The following is a 19,729-nucleotide window of genomic DNA, read 5'->3' as shown; positions in this document are numbered from 1 at the left end:
AGCTAATTCAAAAATCAAAGGTTAAATACAAAAACTAGAAAGTAATACATCTCGAGACTTTCATCCCACACAGGAGTCCCACATTTGAAAGAAGCTTTGAAATGAATTCTTATGCTTTTTTTCCCCAATATGATAAAATCTTGAGAGTATCCAGTAAAGGTTTAATTACTAGCAGATCAAAACTTTATTAATAACTATAAAAAGAGAAGACTGGTGATAAAGGCAAGTATTTCATCTGACTTGGTCATCTCGACTGGTAATATATAAATTCAGGCTAGAGTAAGACAGTCCTTAAGATGGGATAAGTAATCTCTTTCAATCAATTTAATCCATTACTTTTTAATTGATTAAATTAAATCAATTTAATAAATTGGTTTTTTTAATTAATCAAAACTTTTTCTCACTTCAAGAATCATCAAATGTAGATATGAAAAATACATATGCTTTGCATTCCCTCTAGCTGGAGATTATGCTGAACCAGAAATTCTGGATCTGGGCCACACTGAGCATTCCTTTCCCAGCTTTTGGATCATGTCATTTTAAAAACATAGTGAATCACAAAGTATGGCTCCCCATTTGAACTTTAAGAAGGCTTGGAGTGTGTTCAAACATGAAGATACTTTGGTCCATATCCTATTTCCTCACTGAGGAGAAGCAGCATTCAGTAGCCTCTGTGATCTCCACAGCAGCTGACACAATTTTCAGGATGATCCTACGGGAAATGAATTTTTGCTCTTCAAATCCCAGAAATGCCATGACATTTACCTCTCTTAGATCTGTGCGAGGAGAAGCTGGATCTGTGTGAAAGCTGTGATACGCTGCTAGAGCTCTTCCTCCTGATGGCAGTCTGCTGCTCAGGGAAGTGGACATGGATCGACTCCACTGATGCCGCAAGATTGACAGATTTCAAAGAGGCAGAAGAGTCTCTCCTGCCTCCTGTCAGAGAGAGTTCATCATCAGTATCCTCTTTATTACTGGAGCTGTCCCCTTTCTCGTCTTCATCCCATAATCCATGGCACTAGTGGAAAAAGAAGAGAGCATTTCAACCTTGTATTTCTCTCACAGTATTTATCACAGGCATTGATAAGCTCAGTCACGTTCACGAGGGGGAAGACAAATTCATTGTCTTGGGATATCATAGAATCATTTAGGTTGGAAAAGAACTTTAGGATCATCAAATCCAACCATAAGCCTAACACTGCCAATTTCACCACTAAACCATGTCAGTAAGTGCCACATCCACATGTCTTTTAAGTATCTCCAGGGATGGTGACTCAACCACTTTCCTGGGCAGCCTGTTCCAAAGCTTGATAACCCTGTCAATGAAGAAATTTTTCCTAACATCCAAATAAGTGACTTTCCTGCATCACATGAATGCCTAAAAAAATTTAAACTAAAAATTAAATATAAATTAAGAAATTACATGAACTCAGATTACCTTTAAAATGGATCTGTGGAAGAATAAAGCAAGGAGCTGAACAAGATCATAGTGCACGTAACCCTCTTTCTTCTCAATGCCAATAATATTGGGTGGATGGTAAGGTTTATCTTTTGTGTAATCCACATATTTATTCCAAGGAAAGAAGCCAAACTGAAAGAAGTACTTGATGACAATGGTCACCTGCTCAGAAACACAACACACTTGGGGTGTTTTATAAGCATGGCAGATATAATAGCCTCGTGACATTAAGAGAGGAGAAATATGACTACTTGTCAGTTCTATGAGAAGATAAACAAGCATATCCATTGCTACAGAGGAATAACTGTTCACATTTCCTAAGCAGTAGTCAATCAACATTTACCAACAGACGATGCTTAGTGGTACCTGAGATACCACAAGCAGTGTATACTGTCTCTTGATTACCAATGATATGGTAGCTGTTTGCAAATGCTTTCTTGTGACAACTGCTTTACATGCCAGGAAAGATATTGCCCATTGCAATGAAGAAAAACACAAACAATACCTTTTCATATCACAGAAATTGCTAAGGACTTTAGCAAATATTTATATTAATATGAAGGCCCAAAGGCCCCTGATCCTAGAGATCAAAGACAGAAAAGAGACCATGTAAAGCTTACAACTTAACTAGTCTGTGTTAGACATGGGGTTGCAAAAACAGCAGCATACCTCAGTGTAGACAATGGCTGTCATCCAGAAACGTTTGCTTGGCCGAGGAACAGACAGCATGGCCCAAAGGAATATAAGGATGGGAAGCACCAGGGTTATCATGGAGGCAGAGACCATGTGGTTAAGGATGATCACAAAATAGCACACCATTTCTGACCGGGCCACCAGTGTATTGTACAGGGCATAAATAAGAAGCAAGACTCGAGGCTGACCAACATAGAACTTCTCTGACTCTTCCAGCTCATCATCATGAAACATCCTGTGAGGAGCAGAGTACCATAAATGAAACGAAAATTGATTTCACAAGAGCTGCTTTTAAAATTGCTATTATTTTTCCTTTAGAAAAGTATAAAATTCTGCTGCCAAGTTCAATGTAAGAAATAAAAAGACGGGATCTGGTATTATAATCAAATAGCCTGATTCTAAGCTCAGAAAACAAGAATTTCAGGGAAAATAACTAGAAGCACTGTTCTGCTGTTTTTAAATTTACCCAGACAGTCAGCCTGGCCCAAGAACTTCTGCAAGCACTGCTTTCTTACAGTTGCCCAACAGACATATCTCATGTAAATCACACCATACTGGTGTGGCCCTGTCTGGATTCGTATCTGATTTATCAACACAGATGGGAATTTGGAGAAGCTCCACAGGTCCATCGGGAGATGTATGTTATGAACACTCCTGTGACATAAGATTAGAACATAATAAATGCCCTTGAGCATTAGATGTGTCTAACCTTCTCCCCTTTACCTAGCTCAAATAAATATAAAAGGCAGCAAGAAATCATTACGTGACTTCCACATACATTCACAATTCTCTTTGCTTTTCATAAAGAGTGCCCTGGCCTGAGAAGAGATCTCACTGAAAAGCAAAAATGACTATGGAAGACAAGAAGAAAAGACACTGCATCTACAAAGTCACATCTATACATCCTCCCTCTCTCCAGATGCAGTCAGGCTGAAAGGCATTTCTAAGGTTTAAGATTTTGTCCTTGCATTTGGGGAATCTCTCCTCTAGCTGAGTCAGGCTGGAAAGCAGAGGAAGAAGGGCAGCAGCACCATCCCCACCTCAGTGCTGGTTGTGCTACTGAGCACAGTGTCTGTGGGGCAAAGAGGGGAGCATCATATCCCTTATGAAAGTACTTATCAAGGTGGTCTCTCTACATAGCCCTTACCTCCTACTGGTTTAAACAGAAACTCTGCCAAAGGGCAGTTTCCCTTATAGTAATCCAAAAATAATTAAAGGAGAAACATTTTCCCAGATAGCCCTGGAGGAAATTTTGAAATCACAGCTGCCTGGAGAAGAGAAGCCCTCTCCACAAGGAATATTTAGAAAAGCCCTTGACCCCATGACAATTGCAGCACAGAAATCCGATGCTAATTGGAACAATTAGCTATGGTATTTGGGGACAAAGCGGAGATTTTTTCCAGCATGAATTTGAATAATTTTAGAAATCTGTAATTAGAACAACTGCACAGGAAATGAGCTTCTTCCCTTAAATCAAACAGTGCAAGGTCTGTATCAGAAATTATAGGCTAGTTCTGAGACAGAAAAACCAAAGTAATGACAAAACTTCACAGACTGGGACCAACAATTTTTCCCTGTCGAAGGTCCTTACTTGTTCAGAAGCAGCTCGCTAGCCGTTAGCTCATGCGTCAATGGAGGGAGAATCGTATCATTAAGTTTGTCCGTCCGACTGTCGTCTGGGCTCACCATCATGAGGCTCTTACCAGCTGAGTCATCTGGGGAGCCAAAGGGAAGGTGTTCAAAACTGACAGCTTTGCTATAGGAAGGTGGAGCTTCTGCATTGCTATCCACAGTGGAGTACAATGGCACATCAGTATCAGGAGTATACACAGCTCCATCTGAACCCAGGCTATAATCTTCCATCTCCTCTTCCTCCGGCCTTGATGAAGAATGAGCTCCTTCTTCTTCATGCTCCCCTTCTACCTCCTCAATGGTTTCTGTCGTCCCCTGACGAGAATAGAGCATGGTGACCTGCGTAGGTTCGCTGTCAGGGATGGACGAAGAGAGAGAGTTGAGACTTACAAGGCTCACCACCAAGCAAATTTTTTTAATTGTAGCTTTATGTATACAGCTGAGCAACCCCATTGCATTCCCCAGGCCTTCAAAGTTCATATAATCTGCTAGAAAATACATCATCATGATGTCCTCTTACACAAATGGACCATCTGGGTCCATCTGCCCCCTGAACGACATCCCAGTGAGCAGTGATTCACTGTCTTTTCACACCAGCAAAGGGCAAATTAATATCATCATCAAGAGAAACTACACTAACTTTCTAAATGTAGTTCAAACACTTTCTGACCAGAATCAGGACTTGCTGTCACATCTATTTAAAGCACGCTACATGGTGAATGATAGGCCCCCATGGGGTTCCTTCTAAACTTGGTGCTTTCAACAACCACCGTGTGGGTGCTGTATACAACATGGAACTGGAACATGAACTGAACACACATACATCAAATCTGACTCCAAATAAAAGAACAAGTAAATTGCTAACATGGAGAAATACAATCCGGATTAGAAAACTGTTCCAGTAACAGGGTATCTTGCTTACCTTTATAGATTGCCCTATGTTCTTCAATAGCATCTTCATTTTTACCTTACCTACCTGCTTTTCTTCTGTATGTACCTATTTTCTTTTTCAACTGTTCTTATTCTCTCTGTTCAGTTCTCTGCTTGATCAGCTCGCTTATTCTCAGCTTTGCACGTCCATAATCACTTTCTCTCTTAATGCTCTGTGCTCTGCAACAGCCTCAGCTGATGTACATTCATGCAGCTTGATGATTCCAGATGGGAATCTGGACACCATAATTTAAAAAATATTTTATTGGCTTTGCTTTCATCCCTCACAAGCATATTTCACCTCTCCCCTTGTACACCACTCTTTCTCTTTTTAGTTTCCATTCCAGTCCTTCTCCATAGGTTAAACAATAAGCATCAAATCAGTGTCTTTTGTTGGCTGCATGTTCTTGTATCTCAGCAGAGACAAAACCAGATTTCACATAGCTCCTATGAAATGAATGGGGCCATGTTTTCACGTAAAGTGTAAACTTATAAAGAAAACTGGCACTGCCAAAGCCAGCTGGCACTACCATCTCCTGCCAAAATTAAATATTAAGTTCCATCTCTTTTTCTTTTACTCTACTTCCAAACTTATTGTGGCTACACTAGATCACTTTCTTTCTAGCAGACTTTTAATTAGAACATTTAACACTATTATGAGAATGTGTGTTTTGGTGATTCACTGTAGCACTCATCCCGGTTAAAATGCACAAACCCATAAAATCCCATCATTTCAAAACTGAGTGACACCAAAAATCTGTAAAACACTTTAAATGCTGAAAATGAATATCCTAATATGCCAGAAAATTTCATATTTATAATACTAGTTGAAACACTGTTTCCCAATGTCATATAAAACCCTATTTTTACCTGCTAAAAAGTGAGTGAATGGCTCTGAACACTTCTCTCTTGCACTGGATATTAATATTATTCACTATCTTTTCATAGCTATTTTCCCTTTCTTAACTCCAACACCTCACAGACTGTAAAACAATGGTAAAGTAACCAAAACATATTTAGCAATCGTTCCTATATGGGGAAAACTAAAAATTGAAAGAGCAGGGCCAATGTTTGCCTATCTTAGTTTCTAAAATTAGACGTCTAAGTCCATATTTAGGATAACTGATTAGCTGAGAAAATTCACTTTCAGCTTCCAATTTTAATAATAACAACCATTATCTCAGTAACTCTGAAAATCAGACTCTTTTTTAGATGAATAAATACAGACTTTAGCTTGGGTTTAGACAGCCAGTGTAATGTAATGGAATAAATTTTAAAAACACATGAATTAAGGATGCAAACCAAAACAAACAGAATAAGAAGTGAAACAGCAAATGAGTCCTAGATTACGACCCTGATTTGAATATCAGAATCATGCCACAACACAGAAGGGAGTAAAACTTCCATTAACCATGCAAACCACTCTGTATAGCACATATTTGCAAACGCAGATTTATGTACACTGCAGTAAGTATAATGGTATGGGTAAATGAGTGAACAAAGCATGCATGAGTTAAGCACCTTGACACTATACTGCCACTGTCAGCTGATGAGGAGGACATATCCATGCTCTGCATTTTACGAAGCCTAGGTCGAGCACGCTCACTTGTTTTAGGAACAGTGTCTGGTCCATCTAAATCATCAAGGGTTGACTGCCTTGAGAACAGCATGGTTGCTTCAGTGTAGCAGCTAGCAGCGCAAACAGTTATAAAGACAGTGTTAAATACAAATGATATTACTATACACATGGTTCAGTAAACAAATATGCTCGCCATGCAGCAAACCACTGACACAGAGAAAAAAGGTTCAGAGAGAAGATAAGGATTTGTTTAGAGTCACCATGTAAAACACATTTCTACACACAGATTGCTCATGGTCATTTTCATACAGGGGCTATAGAAGGCTAACTGCCATTTATTCACTATTCAAAGAGATATGAGACCAACACAGTGCTCTACATGCTTTCCAGGGGCATCAACTTACATATGTGAGGAGGTTTTATTTTCACAGTTTCCCTGTGAAATTTCCAAATTCCACAAAAACATTCTGGGAAGTGATCTCCTCGTAGAAATTCTATTTTATTAATGATATACTGTGCTGAACCTTTTTACACAGGTATAAGCCAATTTCCTAAAAGGGCCCTTAAAACTGAATAAGCTCATATTCCACAAATAGAAAAATAGCTGTCAGACATTGGCTAATCCTCTTTCCGACCCAAAGAGCCAAATCGGATATGTTACTTAGCCAGTAGATGCATGCCAAATATAACCTGCTCTGCATGGGATGGCTTTTATTTTGATATTTAGTAGTAAGCCATGATGATTCTTTCCAGAAGATTTTGTTTATTTCAATCACAGCTTAAAAACTATTTCAAAATTGGTAACATGCACATCTTGAAAGAAAGAACAGATATAATAAATCCTTATCTCCTTTCACTTATCAAATACAACAGGACACCAGAGACATACACAATACATTGAGCATTTATGTGTTACTGGAGAACAGAAGAACTGGATGAGTTATGAGAAAGAAAGTACATAATTAAATACAAGCATATAACATAGCAACAGGAAAGAAGCAAATACATTAATGACATATGGTAGGTAAAAGAATTATTTCTCCTGGAAAAAATCTTTGAAAAACACAGTTGGAGGGACCTGGTGTTTTAACACATGCAGTGACCTGCACGAGTCTCTCAGATAGAATGAGAGAAGAAAGGACCCAAAAATGCAGGATTTACACTCTACTTTTCTTCTTTTGAGTCCATCTGTGTTACACCTGATCAGTGGCAGCAGGGGATTCACTTCCTTGGCAAGCATTATGTTTATCCAGGGGCACAGAGAATTGTGAAAGACGTCAGAAGGGAAGCGCAATGGCATTTTCCGTGTTACTTTGGTCTTGCTGGCATGAACTGACAGTTTGCAATTACTGCCTTAGGGAAAATGGGGAGGAAAACAGCAAGACACGTGCAGCGAAGAAGCAGTTATTCTTAGGCCTACACTCACTAATGGTCTTTTTTGACAGAATAGGCTGTGGCTAAAAGCATACTTTCCTCTTTGAATAGAAGAAAAGTATCACCAAGATACCAAAGGTAGTGTGAAATACTTTCCTTAAAAACAGTATTAATGGCAGGGGCACCTCTGTCCTGCCAGTTCATTTGGCCAGACCCTTTGCAAGCCACTTCATTAATTCTGCGTGTGCTCAAACGCACACAAACATCCTCCAGACAAAACCTAGAGGGCTGTCTGCATGGTGCATGGTTTTGATGAAGCAGCAAATGCTGCTTCCTACAGGAACAGGAGATCCACCCTGGAGGCCTGATTCAGCAGCATGGAAAACAGCTGGAGCTCCGAGCTACTGACTGCAGGGGTCATGAGGGAGGAGGCTTCCCTTTGCACATACACCTATGGAGTATAGCCAGGTTATTGTACTAAAAGTGAGGTTTTGGTGCTAAAATATAGGGAGATGGCAGCAAGCAGACAATCTATTTCTGTGGATTACCCTTCTGTCTGTGTGCTACAATGTTATCCACATCTCCACATATGTTATCCATGTATTTTACATCTCAAGGGCTGAGTTTATTCTTTGCAAGAGCAATACCTCTTACTAAGGTGTTGAACTATTTTAAAAGCAGACATAGTTGAAAGCGAACCTTCCAAGGGCCTTAAGCAGAGCAGCTATTGAAATCAAAGTAGCACGTGCCTATTCATATGATTTCAATGGAAGAAACATATGTCAGCTGCCCTCCAAAATATTCACGTTCTGACCTGGGTCCCAGAAAAAATCAAAAGAAAAACATCTATTAATCCCAACAGGTAAAAACATTTGCTGAGACTGAGTCCTTGAAATAATTTGGTTTAAAGCTGTTTTAAATGAAGGATGAATCATCAGAATTATTGACTGAGCAGCTGCTCTGTATCCTTGAATGTTAGGAGATGTGTGTAAGATGGCACCTGTAGCATAATCTGTATATTCTTCATGTACTTCAGGAACATGCTTCCAAACGTGGAGGAAATGAGAACACCAATAAAATAGAGATATTTACACTTGGCAAAGCTGATGTTGACTCAGTCATTGACTATCACATAAATTTAATCCAAGCATATCTTCCTGAGTGACTTTTCAAACTTGTGTCCTTGGAGACCCTGAAAAGCATTAGCTTCTTGAAATCATTCAAGGACTAGGTATTTTAAATTGAATTTTAGTTGAAAGCCCTGAGTTCAAGCACATTATATAAAGTTGATTGTGTATCCATTTCAAATGGGGATATATATATAGCAGATATATTTTTATCCTCGGTGAGTGGGAAATTTCTTACTTTATGACTTCCTTTTTGCTAAACAAATTTACCCTTCCCAGAGTTTATTAGTTTAAGGGGTGACTTACAAATTTCTCTGGTTTTTTTTCTGTCCACAGGCTAGTTACTGACTGGCATTACTTTTATGAACCACTATACTCCCCACACCTGCAAGCAAAGATCCCAAACACTTCCTGTCATTCACACTCCTAAATCAGACCCAGATCCAGCCCCAAACTGGGACTCTCCTTTCATCCTTTCTCCTGCCTCCCAAGGCAAACATTACTTCTCCAGTAGTCCCTGCCTCATGCTCTATTCTCCCATCTGGTGAGGGAAGCACAGATGAAAAGTTGTGTCTGTGACTTGCATGTTCACTCTTACAGGAGGGCCAGGAGCTTCCATCTGCACCTCCTATAAAAGCCTACACACAGGTAGAATTGTGAACTGAGTATGTTATTCGTGATGGTCAAAAATTAATACAAACCAAACTGGATACAAATCCTTGGATATCCTGAAATCTGACTTAGGACCTGTGTCTAGCTGCTATTTCATAATCATAGGCTAAGTCCCATAAAGGCAGCCAACTTGTTTTAATAAGTTCCCAACCACATTATTGAAATTCACAAGCTGTTTAACCCAATAAGCAGTTCATCAGTCAAATGGAAACAAACAGTAGCAAATTCTCTACGACGTTAGCTCCTGATCCCTTCCGATGGTGCTCCTCAAAGAGCTTTTTAAGGATCAACATCAGTCTCTTCTCTTCCTGGCCCATATGAACTTTGCCTTTAGGATACATGACAGCATTTATACATAAAGAGAAACCAAATAATTACATTATGAATACCTCATTACACCTCTAGCTACTGTATTGAAAAATGAATGAGAATAAATGACAGTCCTACTGAAAGGGAAAATCCCAAAAAGGATATTCTGCAAAACTCCTTTTAGAGCTTTATCTAAGGTAGGAATGACCCTGGATAAGACTTACAAGGGTCAGGTCTGAACCTCACAGAAAAATAAATTTACAGTTTCTGCAACTGATCAGGAGAGAAATCTAGTGTTCAGAGCACTGAGCAGATCCCCACAGTAATTCCTGTCCTGAGTACTGAGGAATATGTATTATTATAATGGAATAGCTTCTGTGCTTCTGCAGCCCTGTGTACTTCTAGACGTGTCCATCTTACTCATGGACCTAATGCCCACCACAGAATTTTCTGCAGGGAACCAAAGAAGGATAACCAGAACATTGGTTAAAAACCCTCTGCCCCCTCCCAAAAGGGGAGTTGCAATCCTAGATCCATGATCTCAAGGATGTTTTAGATTTAATTAGTTGCTTTTACATTTACTGTAAGTAATAACTTTGAAATGTAAAAGGCCCCCTTAGCTTGTTAGGGCAATTAAAAAAAAAATCACTCCATAAACTCACATGAAGGTTAAAACATTTCACATTTCTAAAAAAGCTCATAAGCACTTTTGTAATCCGAGGAAGAGACATGCAAGGTGCCCCAATAAACAGATGGCATTATCATTCAATCAACAGACTAATTTTTGCTTCCTCTAATTACAGGTCGTTATTACTACAGAAGATGTGCACAATTTGTAAATATTCCAGTGCAAGAATATTTGATTGTTCATTACCAGACAGGGCATTTGAGATTAGAGAAATTAGTCATAATACCGCCTTTGCTATTCTTTTGATGATAGGTTGTGTGCTATCTTTTGAGGAAACAGAGATAACTAACACATGTGAAAGATTTAACTTTTTCTGTTGCAAAGCAGCTCCACAGAATCACTGAATTCTCTGAGTTTGAAAAGAGATTTTAAATGTTTAAGTATGCTCAAAGCAGAGTGACAAATGGGTGGATGTTCTGAAAAAAAAGACATAAGTGGAGCTCAACACTGGATACCATCTCATCGAAGAGGCAGAATTTACACATTAAAATTACAAGATTTGTCTTTCTTTTTTATAATTCTTTTTGGAATTGTCTTCCCTTTGCTTCTAGTTGAAGTTCTTGCTAGCATGGTTGTATAATAATAACTTCCTCTATCTATAGTAAACAGGGTGACCAAAAACTATTTAACAAAAGCAAGACTGGTATTACTATTCTTTCTTCAGGTGAGACTGAACTTTGTGGAGTTAAATTCTGCCCTGCAGATATCCAAGTGACTCCAAGAGAGCTGGTAATAGAATTTGGCTTTACATTTTTCTCACGTCATCTGACTCCTGTAAAACTTTGAGACAAAACACAAAGGTGTTGCTTAGTTGGGTAGCTAGCCACTGAGAAAGATTTGCTCAGATCTGATGTTTTTACTGGAGTGAACCTCTCAGAGACCAGTGCTCACCCTGGGGAGCAATTTGTGAATATTTTGTTGAAGCATAGTACTCACAGGCACTCTCTTCACACTTGCTTTTCAATAACATCAGAAAGGAAGACAAGCCCTCATTATTTTCAGTCTGCTAGCATCTACCCATATGTCATTAGTAAAAGCTAAGCATAATTTACTGTACACAGAAGCTACCAAGTTTGCTGGGAGTATCAAACACAATATGATACTGTCACACTTCAGAGAAGAACAGAAGACAGCAGAATGCAACAGACTACGAAACAGCTGGATTTCCAAAGCCCTCCCTTTTCCCCCTCATGTTGTACAATTTCTGCAGTCTCTTAAGAACAGCAGGGACACGGTGGGAACAGGCTGCCTCTGTCAGAGAAGGAAGTGAATGCGTGTGTGCCTCTGTGTGCATGGAGGAGCAGGAGCATGCAGTAGTTTTGGCAAGGGATTTGACAGCATCCGTCTTCAGAAAAGAATGAGGAAGGTGGTTTTCCTGAACTAGTGTGGGTATGTGATCCACAAACTCTGTAGTTTTGCTGGACTGTAATCATAGCAGTTAGGAAATCAGGCTCTTCAGATGATCTTTGCCCTGTGTGTACAAGAGGGGGATTTTGTTCTCTCAAATCCAGAACCTCTCTCAATGCAGAGCCTTTTTTGATTTGTGGGCAACAGACAACAACTGATTTTACAAAGACAAAATATTCACTATGAATGATCATTCCCCAAACTCCCCACCTGAATTCCTACAACAGTATCCCATAAGCAACCTCAGCAGGCTCTTATTTTCCATTACTTTTTACAAGATTAAAACCCCTGTCAATGACTCCTAGTTCTAGGGGAAACAGAAAGCATTGGGGTAGTTATGCAGTGGAAAAGTTGTTAAGCCAACAACTGAGTCTACCACTATAAAGGAATAGCAACATATATCAGAATTTTCACTATTAAAATGGCATGGATAAATCAAAAAGAGCATTCAACATGGATTAGAAAGTTCATCAGTACTTAGACATTATCTAAAATTACATCTACTGCATGATCCCTCTATCTTTTACAAAATAAAATTAAATCAATACCTGGAGATACTGTCACGAGAAGCTGCTGAATCTAAACTATCCATTCTTTCAGATGCTTGCAAACCAGAAGCTTGACCCGCATTTTTATCAATTGAGTCCAGTCCTGACTCCTTAGAAAGTTTCATCATGTGGTTCTGATAATACATATGGATGCTCTCCCGTGTCGGAACGTTTCCCTGTAGAAGAGAGTAGAGGTAGAGGTACATGGCAGGGGGGAGGTGTATTCTTTGAGGAACCGATTTCTTCTTTCATTTGGTGATGAACAGACTAAGGACTGTGCAAATGGCTTCCTAGTAAATAATAACCTCCCACTAGTAGTTCCTTTCTGAGTGCAAGTCAAATTCTGACTTAAATTACCATGGCACCAAGTGTTGGGTTCTCAAGCAAAACTGGAGCAATACAAGTGGTTTCAGCCTACATATAACCAACAAAACTCTGCTGCATGGACTGCAGATCATTCAGCATGAAAATGAGGTGTGGGCTGGGACTGGGACTCAACCCTGTACTCCAGTAACTTCTGAGCTAGGTCTTTTAGATAGCTTCACTGACTCTAAGAACAATCATACATCGTATTAGTGGCCAGAAGCAGTTTTTTTTAAACAGAAAAAGAACAGAAACAGGTCATGTACAAACTGATCTAGATTTTCATTAGTGTCCCAAAATAAGAATTTATTCATGAAGTATGGATACAGTTGGAAAACCATGAAAAATACTCTGAAGACCTTTACTTTCTCTGTGACTTTAAGATCAAGCAAGTTCATGAAAGGATGGTTTTATTAACTGTCAGCCCATATCTGGGCACAGAATCAAGTCGTTCTGGCTATGATACTGCAATCAGAATTCTAAAGGAGTGTCATAAGAATAAAACTGACAATTTTATAGCCTGTTCTTAGGCAGAAACACATCTAACTCATTCCATTAGCAGTTGCACTTACTTCAGAAGATACACTGAGAGACAAGACTGTTATTCTTGACCAGTCATTTTTCTGACTTATAATGAAGCCTTATACAAAGACTTTTCCAGTTAAAATAATGAAAGTACTCTAAAATACTGTCCGTATTCCCTTTACTAAAATTAGCAGTTACTAGTATTGCAACGCCTGGTGCTCTACACTGTCTCAAATCTAAAATTTTCAAAATCTGAAGTTTTGTCAAAAAAAAATCTCACGAAACTCAGGTTTTTAATTATGTTTGTTTGTATACAAGCTGTGTTGCTTCTGCAGTAATAAATGTTTGTACCATTATGACAGCCTGCCTTTGAAATGATGGCACATGCTACATCCTAGTTCGACTGCAGGCCTGGGATAAAGGAAAAGAGCTGTGACAGCAAAAGTGCCCTAAAACTGATGAAGGACTCAATTTCAGGTTCTTCTGTAGCTGGAAGAGAGACCAAAGGAACTTCATGCATCAGGTTAACTGTCCTCGACTCCACATCGGACAAACAAACATGTTGTCACCATGATGGCTGGAGTGAGAGCATCCTTTCTTGGGCAGCAATAGCAGGCATGGGTCTGCTACAGAGACTTGAGGATGCCATGGAGGAATTGATGATTCTGATGTTAATGGGCACCAATATTTCACAGAAGAGGAGAGAAAGATCCTAGAAAAACCCTGAAGTTTACAGCTATTGACTGGAGGGGAAATTATTTGAAGGCCCTCCAGTACCAGAAGATTTAGGATTGAAGCAGGATATACCAGCCTACACAAGGACATACGGCTCTTTTGTAATCAATATAGTTATCAGGCTGCTGGCAACACACAATTGAAATAAATAAATAAATACATGTATTAGGAACAAAAGACAGGAAAAACTCAATAAAGTTGAGGTGATAAGTAGCAAAGAACGATCAAAATAAGGTCCCAAATAAGTAATGTCCATAAGAAGGCAGTTAGCCTGGCTTCTGCATAAATGTTAAAACTCTAAAAAATCAGGGGCAGTGACAAAGAATCATGTGATTTTCTGTCAGGATGCTGAAATAGCAGGGACTTCTGAGACCTTGGGCAAAAAGGAGAATGACTACAATGCTGTACTATTATAGTATGAATTTTATAGGAAGGATGGAATGGAAGATAGCTTAAGAAAGAGATGGTGTGGGTCTAACATACATAAAGTCTAATAAGTAAATTCACTGTGCCAGGATTATCACAGAGTCTCTGTGGGTGGACTTGAATATTGAAAAAGTACAGTATGAAAGCTCAATTTTTAACCATCAAACCAGGAGTGCATTAGTGACAGTTAAATACTAAGGAAGATTACAAAAGGTGCCACCAGAATACTAATGGACAATAAGTCACGTTCATTTTCAAATGTACTCATGTAGAATGGGTAAGCACCGTGAAGGAGCCTGCATGCACACACATGCACAAGCTACCAGAATGGAAAAGACCAGGAGGAAGAAGCAAGAAGATATCCTTCAAGAAGTGAAAGCCATGATGAAAAACAAACAAGAATTAACTTTCTAGAGTTAAATGCAAAACTTAGCAAATTAGACCAAAAGAGATGCTGAGGAATAACTTGCTAAAATAAAAAAAAAACAACGTGGTAACAAAAACATTTTCAAGAATATCATAAGAAACAGCTGCCAGAAAGCCAGGGTATCAACAAGTGATTGAGGCATAAAGAGGTGTAAGGGAGCTATGGCAACAGGACAAGAAAAAAGTGAATTTTTTGCATCCCTCTTTGCTGCAGAAAAAGTCACAGATGTTCCCAATGGAATAACTTGAATCCCCTGGAATGACTGGAGTAATTATTTCATAAAAGACAAGCCTAAGAACAAAACAATAAACTGAGCACTGAGAGGAAGGTGCTCACCCAAGGGCTCTGCAGGAGCCAAAAGTTGAAACAGTACCAGGGGAAGAGAAGGTAACACCAATCCTTAAACATGGTTTCAAGGAGTGATCCTGAGTGACCCTAGTAAGAAATTAAGCAGTCATGAAATAACGCTGACTACTTCTACCTCTTATACTTATCCTCCACTAAAAGACTGGAGACAAAAGGCACAAACAAATGTTCTTTCCTTGCAAAGGAAGAAGGTCATTGAATGGTTCCCCCAGGAAGTTCTACTGTCTAGCATATTCAGAAATAATTTGTGCAAGGGGGAAAACAGTGATGTGACAAAGTTTGCAGATGAAAAACAAGTATCTGGGATATTCAAGCTGACTGAAGAACTTGATGAAAACTGAGTGACTTGATAAAAAATGGGAAAAATAACCTAATCTGTATATACACAATGACAGGCTTTATGTTAGCTCTTGTTAGTCTTAAAGGTCTGGGACTCAGAGGGTGTGGGCAGCATTCACTAAAAATCAAAGGAGCTTGACTGTTGGATGTTACTAGGAAAGCAAAAGAACACATCATACTCCTGTATGAATCTGTGATTCACCAAGACCTTGAAAACAGTTTGTAGTTCTGGTCATCCAGTCTTAATAAGGCCATATTAAAACTGTAAATTGTATGAAGAAGGACAATAAAGATGTCAGAGGCACTGGATGGATCCCATGTGGAGAGAGGCTAAAAAGAAAGGGACTTTTTAACTTGGAAGAATGACTGAGGAGAAGACTCTATGAAGATTTATACAATCAGGAGTAGTAGAGGAAAATTGAATACCTCTCTGATTTACAGGAGACCTCAAAACGATCAGGAAGTGGGTTTAAAATGAACAAGAGGAAGTACTCTTAAACACACCACATGGAATGACACTACAGAACTCCATATTGTAGGATCTTCTGGAAACCAACATTAAAAATAGATTAAAAAGGGACTAGCCAAACTCCAAGAATATAGAATCCTTGGTACTATTAAACATAATGATCAAGATGCTATTTCTGGTTTAGGATGACCTATCCCATCCATTGCCACAAGCTGGGACATATTTCAAAGGATATATATTTACTCTGAATATGCCATTTACTCTGAATATCCCACGATTATTTTCCTCTGTTTTTGTGTTTGGTTTTTTTTTTAATTTTTTTTTTGTTATTATTATTATTATCTGCTTACTATTGGACACCTTGGGGAAAAAAACAGTAACTAACAGTAAATACCAAACACTGAAGCAGTCCTCTCTTCGTGCTCAGTGGCTCCCGGCCAGAGTGGGTACAGATTCCCTCTGACCAGGAAAGCCTGTCTCTCAAAGCTCCTGGGGTTGTGGACAGCCTGCTTATTGTGTTGGCAGACAGTGGCCAGGCAATATGGGGCTTTATTAAGGTCAAGAGTACTAACGCATTGTTGACCTTTTTGACCTCTTGATCTCTGAGACAGTCTACAGCTTTTAACAAAAACTGGAAAGAACTAAGAATGAGGCTTCTGTGCCAGGTTTCCAGAAATTGTTGGGGAGCTAGTGACATATGTAAAAATACCTGTGCTTAAATCAAACTTCAAAGTATCACCTCTACATGCATTTTGAAGATCCAAATACATTTCTAGTTACACTACCAACATTAATCTTTGATAGTAACGGGTTTTACTAATATATTTAACTAGTTTGTGGAGGACCACATAGCTTCACTGTGAGTGAAGAAAATTATGCCTGTATATTGTCAGTTGCTTCAAAGGCAAGTTGGTCAACAAAAAGACTGAACATGCAGACTGAGGTAGTCTTTGAGCTGTTTAAAATGCCGTGCCTTCTCCTGCCTACTCGAATCTATCTTGTCCCCTCAACATCACACTTTATCATGGGAGTTTCAGACAAATCTTTATATCAACCTTTCAAAGAATTATTTTTCCAACAATTTGTGTTGTGTCTAGATAGTAAAGCAAGTAATTTATTATTTATATATTTATAAAACAGCAAGCAGTAAAAGAGTCCAGACCTATTTTTAAATGCATATGTAAGTGATATTTTTATAATTTTCTCCTTAACACAGTGATCTGAAAAGACAACCTTCCATTTTTCATTGAGCTGGAAATGGCCTCAGCAGACAAAAAAGACCAAAGGTGTTACCTTCTTAATCTCCCTGGTCAGCATACAGCGCTCAATTCTTAGCACAGTGGAGATATCGATGTGTTCTCTTGAGATGGAATTAAGCCAAGCTGTAAAACTGTCTAGTGTTGCCAGAAAAAGGACCCAAGTGAACTTCAAGATATTAAATATCCTCTTGATGATGTTATCTAAGGGAGAGGAAAAGCAACAGAGAGTTAATGAATGCAAATATCTTTCATGGTGTTTCTATTTGGAGTTGGATTCATTTTTCCTTTAATAATAATAATCCAGGCTGCAAGACCCTGTCATAGTAAGGAATCTCTGAAGATGGCAGGAGGCCTTTTGGCTGTCTGGGCCTTTTTCCTGCCTGTATGTCTAGGCTTATCATCTGGAATTCCTTTTCCAGCTCATAACTCACTGGTCCTGCAATCGTTAGTCATAGAGAGAGTACCTGATTTTAGAGAGACGCTGTATGCACAGGTCTGCAAAATGAAACCCAAAGATTTGGGCACCTCCTGAGAGCCCAATATCACCAAGAGCCGGTCAGCCAATGTGTTGAGATGAACCCCTTAGCTGTCTATTTACTTGTGTGTGTTTCTCTCTGGACAGTTTGCCTTTTGTGCTTGAACCTTGCTTAGCTGTGTTTTAAAGTCTAACCTGCCTAAACAGTCTTTGAATCTCTCCCAGTTTTCCAACCACCTAAACACAACTCTCTGTATTAACAGTTTCCAAAGTCTCTCTTTTTTTAACAGGCTTCATGGTGTCATCAGTGATCTCAGATCCACTAGCCCAACTAGGACAAATCATATAAATCATTTACATAACATTACTCTTGAACCATTTTGCCAAAACTGTATACTTTCCCATGAGTATGGCTTATGGGTTTATAGCAACAATAGTAGCTTTGTTTTGCTCAATAGAGCGGTCCCAAGTTAATTTCTCATTTCAGTAGTTCCTTTAGCATTAGCAACTGCATTTCTCACACAAAAAAAGAGCGCTTTCAGCTTATTTTTTGTCCACTCACAAACATACACACCAAACAACAGTTCTTATATAATGTTGCACAAATACTAAAAAATTTATTTCTAACTAGCCACTTACAGACCTAGTTGTCCCTTCCAGGTTGCAAATCCCAGAGCACAAGCTATAGAGATCAATTCTAGAGTAACTAGCCAAGAAATAATAGAAAACTGTCAGGGACAAAATGTTTGAAGTAGCTAGTAAGGAGCCAACCTATGTGCCAAAGCATGATGCTTTCAACAACCTCACTTCTCAGCTGTACCACAAGATGGCATGCAAAACTTTGTGGAGTGTGCATTTGCCCCTTACTAAGAATGCAAAGGTGAAGCGAAAGACTTTCTATGGAAGAACATGCATTTGTTTCAGGGTTGTATGCACAGACGTGTGGAGAGAAACTAAGTAAAAAAACCATTAGTGGTACATTCCTATAAAGTGGGTGCTGAAATGTCAGTATGTATTTACCTGAGCAATGCCATGGAACTGGTCTGGTATCTCTGAATGTAAGAGCATTTAGCCCCCTCCACTTGGTCATATAATTATTTCAATAACATTTTGCCCTTTTTTCTGGCTGTTTCTATGTCATTTAGAATCAGAGTTATTTTATGATCTATCTGTTTAATTTTTATTCACTTGTATTTCAACATGCAGGACTTAAAGCTAAGGAAATCTTCCCATTGGAAACTACACATAAGGCTGTTTCTACTTCAAGGGGCATTCATTTCCTTTGAATTACAGATAATATTATGAATAGGTTAAAAGAAAACATAGCACTCATACACAAAAATATACAACATATAAATGCTCCTCTTTATCCCACACTCTTCCTCTCTAATATGTAATTTCTGCTACTGACTTCAGGAGAATCGCAGCTCTCAGGTTAAAATTATCTTTATTATTGACTACCACTGGCATGCCATAGTCTCACCACAGTGCTTTGCCAAGCACTTCCAGTCTAATCTGAAAGGTCATTTTTCTCTCTAGGATGGAGGTGATTTAGTATACATTTTTAATGATGCTCTAGCTTTTCTGGCAGTTTTGCTGTTCTCCAAAACTTTTTAAAAATAATCTTTTGAGGATCGATTGCATCTAAACATCTTCAAAAAGGGAAACAAATATTTATTTTCTGCAGAGACTGTTATTCTAATTTAAAGGGCCAAATGCAGAGAAGGCTTCTCTCTGCTTGAGAGTGCGAGACAGGATTTGATCTAAGGTTAATAATGATACTAATGCTTCATTGAGAATTACTGTCTAAATTTTCGAACCATCTTCTTTAACAAATTTCTCCTAGGAATGGTCAAGGTATTTCAACTAAAATATAAAGCACCTTAAATTGACAATTTCCAATATAAATTAATTATAAACCTCCTTC

At 38.7% G+C, this 19,729-nt stretch overlaps 1 protein-coding gene across 1 annotated transcript in view; it reads right to left on the bottom strand.

The window, feature by feature from the left end:
• The window catches only part of PIEZO2 (piezo-type mechanosensitive ion channel component 2), a gene marked incomplete at its 5' end in the record, with an annotated part of 89,937 nt that overhangs the window by 17,873 nt on the left and 52,335 nt on the right, over positions 1-19,729 (bottom strand). Inside the window, 7 exons of the mRNA XM_010078967.1 lie at positions 763-1,018; positions 1,439-1,621; positions 2,129-2,387; positions 3,744-4,136; positions 6,236-6,403; positions 12,419-12,594; positions 17,362-17,528. Of these exons, the coding sequence (XP_010077269.1) occupies positions 763-1,018; positions 1,439-1,621; positions 2,129-2,387; positions 3,744-4,136; positions 6,236-6,403; positions 12,419-12,594; positions 17,362-17,528 (1,602 nt within the window). The remainder of the gene's footprint in view (positions 1-762; positions 1,019-1,438; positions 1,622-2,128; positions 2,388-3,743; positions 4,137-6,235; positions 6,404-12,418; positions 12,595-17,361; positions 17,529-19,729) is intronic.

This window comes from Pterocles gutturalis, unplaced genomic scaffold (assembly GCF_000699245.1).
Source record: "Pterocles gutturalis isolate BGI_N339 unplaced genomic scaffold, ASM69924v1 scaffold21608, whole genome shotgun sequence".
In the NCBI taxonomy this organism is placed as follows: Eukaryota; Metazoa; Chordata; class Aves; order Pterocliformes; family Pteroclidae; genus Pterocles; species Pterocles gutturalis.
Note: the sequence above shows the minus strand (reverse complement) of the source record. Positions and strands in the feature narration are given on the sequence as shown.